Consider the following 12,284-nt stretch of genomic DNA (forward strand, 5'->3'; position numbering starts at 1 on the left):
CCGTGTTGGATTTTAATATAATTGTGAAGTATGCATAGATGGCGCCATAGTTTTTCCTTCGGGATGGGTTTTTTATTCACGTCAGACAGTTTGACATTTCGCTGATTTGTCATTTTTACGATTTGCAAATCGTCTCTGCCAATATAAATTTGGACTCATATGCGTGGTCTATTCAGGAGTCTGGCCTTCACAATATCGTCTAACACCGCCTTTGGCTGCTATGCCTAGCAGAACAGCTGGCAATCACCGATTGCTACAACTGACATTTTAATTTCAATACAATATATGTGTAGGTATGTGCAGTTAAATATGCTAAATAAGTATACATCTAAATCATTCGAATATAAAGCGATATATCCAATATAACGTGATATTAATTTCCTTCAGGTCCCACTGAAATAATAGAAGAAGATTAGCATTGTAAAAAATAAATTTAAACATTATTTTGTTTCATTGTCTATAAAAAATAAATGCTTGCAGACATAGAATAATATCTAAAAAATCAAAATTTGAATTAAAAATTAACCTTAAACAATATAGTTTCCCGGTGCGGGACATTCATATCGAGACAAATGTTGATAAATAATGAAGCAATACATATTATATCTGAGAGGAATAGAACAATTCTGATAAGAATAGGAATTTATAAGACCTAAAGATGTGGAATCAGCTTAAAGAGGCCTTCATCCAGCAGTGGATTGATACAGGTTGATGACGATATAAATGGGTAGGTATATAAAATCACAAATTTAAAAAATAATGCAATTTATATGACAAAGTATAGTAGAATTAGGTTGGGATGACCTTCATCCAGCAGTGGATTGATCTTGGTTGATGATGATAATGACGATATTACGAATGGGTAAATATAATTGCAACAATTTTGATAAAAATAGCAATCATTTAACCGCTAGTAGTAGAATCAGGTTGCGGAACCCTTCATCCAGCAGTAGATTGATCCTGGTTGATGATGATGATGATTAGGATGACGATAAGAATATGTAGATAAATAACATAAGCATTTTTAATAAATATAGAATTTCAATACTGTCAAGATTACAATCAACGTAGAGAGGCCTTCATCCAGCAGTGGATTTATTGAGGCTCGTGATAATAATGGGATTATATATAGATAGTTTGATAATAATGTCACTGATAAATATAGGAATTCAAATGACAGAAAGGAATAGAATCAGGTTAGGGAGGCCTTTATCCAGCAGTGGATTAGTTCAGGTCGATGTTGATAACGAAGATAGAAATAGGCATAATATCACAAATTTGTTTAACCGTTAGTAGTAGAATCAGGTTGCGGAACCCTTCATCCAGCAGTGGATTGATCCTGGTTGATGATGATTTAAATAATATGTATATTATAACACCAATTATTGTTGAATACCTTTTAAATATTTTTGGGTTATAATGAGCTAATTGAATGTATATAAGTTTCATTGGTTCAAAAAAATTTTCATTCAACAGCCGTACAAAAAAAAAGTGACATCAAATTTTGAAATATTATTCCTTGGTAATCGTTAAAACGCCGATACGTCGTGCGCCCGTGTTTTATTGAAATAAACAGTTTTAATCGGAATTCGTATAAATGTTATTGTTTATTTGAATAATTATAGTTATCTATGGGTACTTGTTATAAATGTGAGTTATTATATAGTGCTGTGCATCTTTAAATCATTTTAAGATGTAATCTCAGCTACAACTTCGTATGATGACGGATGGTAGTTTTTAAAAGTGCTTTTTTTGTCACTGTGTTGAGTTTTATAAAATTGTGCTCGATTCGAATTATCGCCACTCGAATGAATCCGATAAGTAAATATGTGGTGAGTAAATTGAAATAATGTAGTTTAGTATACAAAGCGTGATAAATACATAGTGTCAAAAGACTTTCTTTCCGTCAGAGGTGTAGAAACTTAACTTACAACAAAGAACTTAATTCATAAAAATATAAATAAATCAGTTCTAATAATATGTTTATCGGTTAATCTTATTATGATTAGTTTGTGAAAATTGATTGTATATCGGTTAAAACGCATTTTAAATTTAAAGCGGCCATCTTTGGTGAGTTGGTTTGAGTGTGAACATTGTGAAAAAATAAATTCCCGACATAATCAGTTGTCAATAAAGTCGCGTGTCGCTCGAATATGTATTGGGAAATGAACAAAAATCACCGAATTAGAATGGAAACTAATCGTGCGGCTGTCAACTATAGAAAACCCATTTTAAACTATCCGAGAACCGATTATTTTTTTGAACCCATCGGACACGACGAATAAGGCATACAATCGCTAGCCAAAACCCGTAGCTGTAGTATAATACTATATAGGAGATTGTAGTATAATGTAAGGGTAAGGTATATAAACTCAAAACGGTTCTAGTATTTTTGATATGACAGATAAGCCCGACCATTAAAGTTTTTCTGCTTTTTCTGATTAACTGGGTAGGTTTTGCTCTTACTGGCTATGTAAATTGTCTTATCAGAATATTTGTTTGCTTGGATAGTCTTTGATACGTGTGAGATTTTGCCTAGTAAATACGATGATTCGCCGGCATCAACATCAAAATTAAACCCGGTCGTTGAGCAGGCTGATGGTGAGATGATGCCTGTAAGTAACGATTAGTATGGGTTAATTTTCAGTAGACTGTGTGACTCTGCTGGTGGTGGATTTGGCCCAATCAGGCATTCATACAGATCTGATTTTGTTTCCCAAAATTTTAAATTTCTAAAAAAACTCTCCGTAAACTTAACATTTTTTGTTTTTCTCCTTTAAACGGTAGTTTTTATTTGATTTCATATATACCTATTACACTATTATTATAAACATATTAATATATTTGTTTCATTTTTAGTACTCATTACATTGGCAATGTGAAAGGCCTGCATCGTTCGAATTTAAGATCATTTTATGTATTATCTAATGTTGCAAAGTGCAAAGTATTGAGGCAACCTTCCAGGTTTCCGTGGTGTCATCGAAAATATAAAAAGATCACAACTTGTTTGCAGTACATTTGACTGAATAGTAATATTTCTTCGAAAGAAACCTTATATAGTACCTAAATCGTCAATAATTCAATCATCGTACACTCTTTACAATCACATATTGATACCGATTCATATCAATGATGGCTGAAACCCTCGTCGAAAATCGGGAAATCAGCAAATGAGAAAATATTTAACTCTTAATCATACTATGTAACTTCAAGACGGCTTGATTGTGAAATGTTAGACCAGCAGTACTTACATACTTCCTTTACAGCAAGTATTTCTCCAAATTTTGACTTAACTGTAAAGTGAAAGCTACGTCGCCATTTGCTGGAAAAGATAAGGGGTCGGTTCTCGACAGTTATCCCTCCGCGGCACAAGACTAACACCCGCACACCGAATATTGAACGTTGCGCCTAAAATGCGTGAACCGGTAAATATTTTAATACAAATAGCCCAAATATAAATTTCATAAACGTATAGTGTTGTACGAAATAAATAAACAAATCATAATTATTCCATTGCCCTACATGCGTGGTTTTGATTTAAATTAAAAACAAATACCCTTATATCTGCCTGCGTATAATTAATATAATATTCCAACCAGAAAAATGTTTATTGAGCAGCTCAGCGTGATATGAAAGGGTGCATGCATGCCGCACATTGTACACAATTAATAATGGGACAATTACGGAAGTATTAGGAAAGTGAATGTACAATGTGCCCGTGATATAATTTATAGTAGACTGGTAAAGTTCCCTAACAACCTTATATGGAAATGGAAAGGATACGAATAGGCCTGATAAAATGATTAAGTCTTATTAATCAATATCAATCGAAGACTTAAAAAAGTCCAAAAAGTAGACATAGAATCAACTGAATCGCCGAGGATAACTAGTTCTGCAAAAGTGTACGGCAACTTTCACGTACCTATTGGTAGTTAGTCAAATACGTGCGAATATAAAGAAGATAAATACGACAAAATTATTTTTATTCTTTTATTATTTAATGAAAACCCGCGAACTGCTCTTGCTCTACTAGTATAACATTCGTGTCAAGTGTAGCACTAAATTTAAATTATATGATTATCCTTATAACAGAGAGACACGGAAAGTAACCTTCATTTCTATTTCCATTTTATATTACCCAATTTTTACTAACCTTACGATTACATATTATTATATTATAGTTCAATTCAATTCGTCTTAATACAAGTATATACTATTATACCGATATTAATTTGAACTACCAACAGTATTATTTGCTTATTTTCCATTCACCTATAAATTTGAAAAATTATCATTGAATATTATCAATGTTAAAACATTTCTTAATATTCAGTCTCATTTACTTAATTTTTATACGGAGTCGAGTCATGGACCCTGAAGGCAAGGGAGCAGAAGAAAATTTATGCATTTGAGATGCGGTGTTGCCGCCAAATGCTTTGAATTTATTGGACAGAACACAGGATGAACCAGTCAATCATCAAGAGACTGCAGATAAAGGAACGGCCCTCGACAATATATTATATGCGACGCATTCTGATGTTTTTTGGACATAATTATTGTCCGGCGCGGACCGGACAACCTGGGTAGATTGGTGATTTTCGTGGCCTCCAAGGAAAGCGAAGCAGAGAACGAGCGTCGGCGTTCTGGAACGACCAAGTGAAGGAGTTGACTGGGTGCACTATTCATCTGTCCTGATAGAATCGGAAGATCGAAGAGAATATTTAGTCAAGTCATTCAACCAGCAAAGACATCAGTATAATTTAATCTATAATCACGTGTTTGAAAAGAGTTCATAATTTTTTTACATTTAAAATGAATCCTTATCTCGATTTAATTAACTCTGACACCGTTAATTACCGTATAATATATATTCAATGAGAAAATAATTTTATTTGGTTAAACGTGTAGTTGTAGAATCTTAATAACATTAATTATTATTGTAAGATTCTACAACTCTTTAAATGTATACCTATTTATATATTGCTGTATAACTTTATGAGAAATAGAACTAGTCTCAGGAAATAAAATGTAGAATTGAGATTGCCAGGAGTACCATAAAATCAATCGAATGAGAAAAAACTGAGAAGTTATGCGTAGTATCAAAACCAGAAAATTATAGTACGAAAGGACCCATTATGAGAGGACAAAAGTAAAGCATTCCCCTACTTGTCATCCAAAAAAAGATCAATGGTGAGCGTAGCAGAGGACGACAATGCAATATGTAGCTTAAGAACTTCCGTGATTGGTACGAGTGCAGGTTCACTAGACTGTTTCTGATAAGGCAAAGATCGCCCTGGTGGTGGCCGACCTCCGCTAGTGGAACGCACGATAAGAATAAGATGTAAATTTAGCTGCTCTTGTTTTAAATGAGACAAAAAATACAACAGTCTCACTCGATCAAATCATCGGTATATAATGGCCGTTGAGAAATAAAACATAATAACTGTGAAAGTGCAGCGTATTTTTAATATACATAAATGAAATATTGTTTTGAAAAATATGGCCAAGTTTGCTTAAAATTTATGATTCAATTTCATCCGTTGAAATATTTTTAGGTAAAAACTACACAGTCAAATAATAATAAATTATTGGTTTTTTGAAAATAATTCAAACCAATATTATAATATTTTGTAGGACGGTCGCTTTTATGTTTACTTTTTACAACGTTTTTATTAGCTCGTATTCTTGTTTGTCCGGTGGTTGTTTGTCCAGTACAAATCTTGCAATCGATTTTTAACTAACTTCCCGACTAGCTAGGCATTTGAAACTTTTAGAATATATCAGAACACCCTATGGTCCTAGCAACTAAATTATTAATATATACGTGCGTTACTATGGAAATCAAAATGACATTTCAGTATTCTATATTTGTTTGTTTGTTTTTTATTTACTTCATATCAAGTACAAGTTTCAGCATATTGAGCATAATAATTCAACAGAAAATTTAAAAATGTTGTATATAAAAAGATTTTTTATCTTGTAATTATTCGTATTTATTTAGAGAATTATAATATCACCCTGCTTACCATATTTCCAGATCTAGGTACCAAGTATGTGCTCCAGATTGAGTTTGCTTAGGAAAACTATATTAATGTCATTGAGCAAAAATGTGAGATGTATTTAAGTGTATTAATGCCATCACGGAATTATCTGAAATCTGACACTTTGATAAGTCCGCGTCGACACTCGGATACTAAAGACTTATGGCAAATAGACTTAGGCTAACTCTGAGTCAGTCAAGTCTGCTCTAATCCGTCCAGACTTTGGTATTGCTAACTTTACTAAGTATTATAATGCAGTGGTTACCAACTTTTTGGCATCTTGTTCCTTTATCATGAAAAAATTAAAAATTATAATTTTATATCTCGGCCATTATTCATTAAGTTTGACGTTCATTTGAAAGAAATAGACTCGATAATAATTAACTTACGATTAACTGTATCAACAATCGAACTTAGTTTTAAAAGTTTTAAACTAAATTATGATACAAATATAATAATAATAAATTGATGATTGATTTTCAAAATACATTTTCTGTCAGAACAGAAGGTAGGTACTCTTATAATACCGACACCTAATACTGATCGATATTATATTATTTTGTACATTTCTCATGACTGAAAACCATACCTTTAATGGAAAAAACGTTAAACGAAAAAACTATAATTATATAAGTGAAACCTACAGTAATAACTGCAGATACAAAATCTGTAAAATATCATTTAGATGTATAAATTTTATGCAATTATAATATAATATTAAATTTATGTACCTAAATTGAATTTAGTTCAATTCAAAAATTATTGTTACCAATTCATGTTCATTTTTAAACGTTTTCACTTCAATTTGTGCGCTCCTGAATTGTCTACCAATTGATTTGAATACTTATATAACTATTTGCTAATTTTACAGAAACGTGACGATTAAATTGATATTTTCTTATAAACCATAATATACGTTTTACTATAGGTATTTATTATGGCTGACGTCTAACGAAATGGTGTTTTAGTCGCTTAATCCCTTCTAACCCTTTATTGACAGTTAGGTTTAACCGATCCTTTTAATACAACCATCGTATGTACGCGTTCGCGCACATTATTTTTTTCCGATTAGAAAACAAATAATCTTGGTACAAATTCACTATGTACATATTGTTAGACAGCACCTTCACTGGATTTATCGCCATAGAGAACGTTGACAAAATTCTAAATTTGACTTTTTTAAAATAGGTACTTCTTTACGGCTGTTCACAAACTATTTTTTTAATTGAATATTTTACCTAAATATATTTGAGGCTACCAATTTCCATAAATTATAATAATGTGCCAAATTTTAATCTTCTGATTATTTGAAACTACAATGAAACAAATTTAAATATTTATTTTATTTAGCAATCTGATATTATTACGTGAAAGATATCATCATATAACAACGGGTGATATTATTATTTAATATCTACATATTTATATAAATCTACTGCTGGATAAAGGCCCCTCCAACTTAATTCCTTTCTGTCATATGAATTGCTACATATCCTATCTTTTTATAACGTCATTATCACTATCAACCTGAATCAATTCACTGCTAGATGAAGGCTTCTCTAACTTGATTGTATTGTTGTTGTCATAATATTATATGCTATATTCATCAAAATTCCTGATAATATAAATCTACCTATTTATATCGTCATTATCATCATCGGATTGGATGTATTCACTGCTAGACGAAGTATTTTCTAAGCAAATTCTATTTCTCTCAGATTTATGCGATATTTTATCTATTTCATTCAAATAGTTTTGTTTCAAGATGAACATCCCACACCGGATAACGTTTATTGTTTTTACGATGATGATGTGACCAAAGACTAAATTTTAGTTCAAATTTCATTTTTTAATATTATTTGTTGTTTTTATTACGGGTAGACAATTAAATAGCGTATTGTATAAATTTATAATTTACATGCAGTGACGTCCTTAGACAAAATGCCGCCCCATTTTTCATACAGTATTTTTTATCATCCTTTCATGATTTCAAAAAGAAAAAGAAAAGAAATATGTTCTATTGTAATGATATGTTTAGTTTGAGATCGCAAAGGTTTAGGCATTATTAAATCGATAATCGATGACGGCGTGACGCTTCGATACATACTGAAATCGTGGAACCGGAGTAGTAGGTGGGACGCTCTAAGAGGAGGGTGCATCTTTAATTTCGACAACCAACGCAACTTCCTTGCGTACTGGTTAATAACTCAGACTGTAATTCATAAATTTGCACGTGTCGTTTCTGGTCACCAAAGACGTCGAAGGGTAACGGAAGTAAACTAGACATCGCGAACCCGACAAAACCAAGGAGCTGAATTTTTAAAAATAATAATAGCTATTTATACCTATATATTCCACATGATTCTCCTCGATTTGCCGCCCTTTAAGTAACTGCCGCCCCCAGGCGACGCTCAATCTGCCTACTCCCACGAAACGTCACTGTTTACATGGGTAATATTCCTTACCTAAATGAATAGGTAACGCGGGAGATTAATTCACGTTATATTGGATAGAAATAAAATGTGCGATAATCACATTTAGGTATTGCATTATATTCGAATGATTGAGGTGTATAATTTTGGCATATTATTTAAATGAACGTACTTTAATGAAAGATTTATATACCTACAAATAAATTACATCAAAATGTCAGTGGCAGTAAAAGGCGATTACCACCTGTTCTACTAGGTCTAGCAGCCTGTGGTGATGTTGAACAACATCCTGAAGACCAAAATTTTTAAGGTCGAAATACCATTTAGCCAAAATTCCGAAGAGTTAAATGACTACGCATATGGCCCCAAATTTATATTGGCAGTAACAACTTGAAAATCGTCACAGTGACAAATCATCGTGATATCAAACCGGTGGGGATGAGTAAAAGTCCATTCCAAAGGGGGAACTACCGCGCCATTAACGCATATATATTTTTTAGATTTACTTTACAATAATTATACTAAAATCCACAATCATGTTGTTGGGACGCCAGGCTGGCTATGCTAGTAATTATGATCAATTTAGATATTGTTTTCTTACCTCCAATGGAATCATGACGAATGTAACAATCAAGTCGGCCAGAGCTAGATGAGATATCATCAGGCTTATTCTTGACTTCCGACGACGCGATCTGAACAAAGTCACAAACACTGTCGTATTCCCTATCGCAGCGATCACAAACAAGATGCTGTAGACGACAATTATTGCAAAAGTTTTCTCATTAAACGTCGGTGGGTGAATGACTGTCGCATTAAAATCAAACATTATCTCACTTGGTAGAGATTCTGTATAATTAAAGCTCGATACGATATTAGCGAACATTCTCTCTTCATAGTCAAACACATTCGGTTTATAGTCGTAAAAATATGAAGAAAAGTTCTTTTCCACAACCGTCAACGTACTTTCCTTTTCGGGGAAAGGCATTTTTGTATATTTAATTATGATTTGAATTTAAAAACACTTTTATAATAAAAAATATGCTACTCTTCGTTTCAGAAATTCACTAAGATTGATTTCGAAAGTTTTCAAGAAAGAAATTATGATATTTTCAATTTGATTATAAGATGATAATAAACACATTTTATTACAACTTTTTAGTTATTTATTATGTTATTATTAGGCTACTTATAACAAAGATGTTTATTATTATTATTAAATAGTTTTTAATACTTTAATTAATATTACAAATTATTCGGATTTTAATATTAAAATTTCGAGATGTTTTATAAATTTTGTAAGTAATTGGTAATACTTTTCATTGGTATTTTCAAATAAATTTTGATGGTCACAAATAACCCGAAATTAATGTTTAGCTGAACACCGAGTAACTCAAAAGCTTGAAAGTTTGAAATTTATAACGTGAATGCCGTCGAAAGCTCAGCCAGAACGATCTCAGCAGAACGAAGGCTTCGGACGCAATGGGAATCGGGAGGATGTGGGCAGCCTTCCTCGCTGCGCATGTGCCGTGCATCTCTACGACCCTCCATACATTACTCCCTTTGCGAAAGTTTCAACCTGAATTTCATGACATCTATCAAAACCCCTAACAGAGAACAATTTATTAACCAGGATTATTTATTATTATGGTGATAATAACGAGCCAAAAAATGGAATGTTTCTTCGAGTAAATGCTAACCCTTTTAAAGGTATTTTATTGGGAAATTAACATATTTATAATACATTTTCATCAATTAGAATAATGATGAAATTGTGTAAAATTATGTTCAATAAAGAATAAAACATTCTCAAATCCTGTTTATTATTTTATTGGCAATTAGTGCAATCACGTTAATACAATTTAATGTTGGCAAGGTAAGTATATTTATTATTTATACATTTTTTTTATTTTTGGTACCTTGATTTCAACCACGAAAGCCAATTGCCAATATTACAGAAATTTGTAAAACGCTTTAGCAGCATCCTGTTAAGTGATGTCGTCATAATTATGAAGGATGCAGGTGGCAACATTAATAAAGATCATTTGCCGGAATCTGATGGATGCGGGTTTGAGTCCTGTCCTGTATCAAGATCTTTTCTTTTTTTCCTAATGCTACTGAAGTGTTCCCTAATTATGAATACAAGTAGATCTTTGGAACAATGTACTTAATAAGGAACACCATTTTGAACTTTCACGTCACGTAGTATTTTGTAATAAATTTTTATTTTGCACCCATTTTGAGACACACGCATTATACTCAACCCATCAAACACCAAAATATGTTGAGTGATTTCCTAGTAAATTGTATAGTGAAAAAACTTTCGATTAAATAATATAACAATCTGTAGATAAGTCGATGCTTAGATATTTTACTAACAGAAAGAGATTAGATTTTTTTCTTACAAACTATTCCCTTTGGTAATCTTGTATTCTTGAACCCGTATTAATGTAATTAACTTGTAAAAGGTTCATCAAGTATATTTTTTGCCAGAAATAAATTATGGGTTTCAGTACTATTAGACTGTCTCACCCATTATGAAATAAACTTTTAGTCCCTATTTCACTGTTATTCACCATATAATTTATGTATATCATATATAATTATTTTTTTCAAACCGTATTAATTGGTAAATATATTTTTACTTTTACACTGTATTGTCGTTCTTCACTTTTTCTTCATATTCACTTCTTTGTCATAATAGAATTGTTTCTGAATAAATAAGTAATTTAATAAATATCACTACCGTTTCAGTTAGGTTGAGTCAACTGAGTAAATGATATTATTATTTTGAAACGGACAACACCGGCGCTCTGAATTATATGTCGATGGTATTTAAAATTTGAGCCACGATCCGAGAAAAAAATATTATATCTCAACACATAAAATTGTTTGTAATTTATTTATTTACTTTTGTATTTATTAATAAAAACAAACATTGTAAACCTAACAAATCAGAATTCAGGATGTTCACAAATTGAGATTTAAATTGAAAAAAAAATTCTATTCAAACAAGACAAATAAAAATACACCTCACAAAAGAGAAGAAACTAAAAAGACTTTAGGTATATTTCAGAAAATTGAGAAAACTCATATCTAATAAATCTGTGAACTTTATATATTATGTATTTATTATTCAATTCGTACATTCTAAAGAGTATTTTGGCTTATGTATTTTAGAGGTATTCGAAAAGTACACCCAACCATTTTAGCGGGTTTTGAAATTACCCTAATTTTTGATCATACGTAGTGACGGTTTTTTAATAAAACAGTTTTTCAATTTCTAATATCTCTATATATATATAAATCTCGTGTCACGATGTTTGTGGTCGAACTCTTCCGAAATAGCTCGACCGATTTTTATGAATTTTTTTATGTATATTTGTTAGGTATGAGAATAGGTCAACAAGTATATTTCATACCGCTAGGTGATTAGGGTATCTCTATCCAGAAAATTTTTCTTTTATTTTTTTGACAATTTTTTTTTGTATTTTTTTTATTATTTGGCATAAAAAATACCTATAACCCCAAATTTTCACCCTCCTACCCCCACCCTCCCATTTTTTAATCGCGATTTTATTATTTTTGTATGAACAAATTTAACCGTCGTTCGTATTTCAAACAGAACGAAATTATTTATGTTGTTGAATGACAGATGGCGCTACGTCCGAGAAGAATTCAAGAGAAGCGTCGCGTCATTTTGACATTTCATTCGACATATCACAACGCAGTGCGTGCAAAATTTTGTACGATTTATTTTAATTTATCTATTTTTATGTGCGTGTATTACAGTGCACAATGCCAGCAAGACGCA

General features: G+C 31.7%; 1 protein-coding gene across 1 annotated transcript in view; it reads right to left on the bottom strand.

Moving 5' to 3' along the window:
* LOC147072625 (adipokinetic hormone/corazonin-related peptide receptor variant I-like) overlaps positions 1–9,458 on the bottom strand; it is a 110,062-nt gene extending 100,604 nt beyond the window's left edge. The window contains exon 1 of the mRNA XM_085946244.1: positions 9,075–9,458. Coding sequence (XP_085802370.1) covers positions 9,075–9,458 — 384 coding nt within the window. The remainder of the gene's footprint in view (positions 1–9,074) is intronic.
* Between the last annotated feature and the right edge of the window lie 2,826 nt (positions 9,459–12,284).

This window comes from Rhyacophila brunnea, unplaced genomic scaffold (assembly GCF_057557595.1).
Source record: "Rhyacophila brunnea isolate RB1 unplaced genomic scaffold, BYU_Rbru_1.0 scaffold_19, whole genome shotgun sequence".
NCBI lineage: Eukaryota > Metazoa > Arthropoda > Insecta > Trichoptera > Rhyacophilidae > Rhyacophila > Rhyacophila brunnea.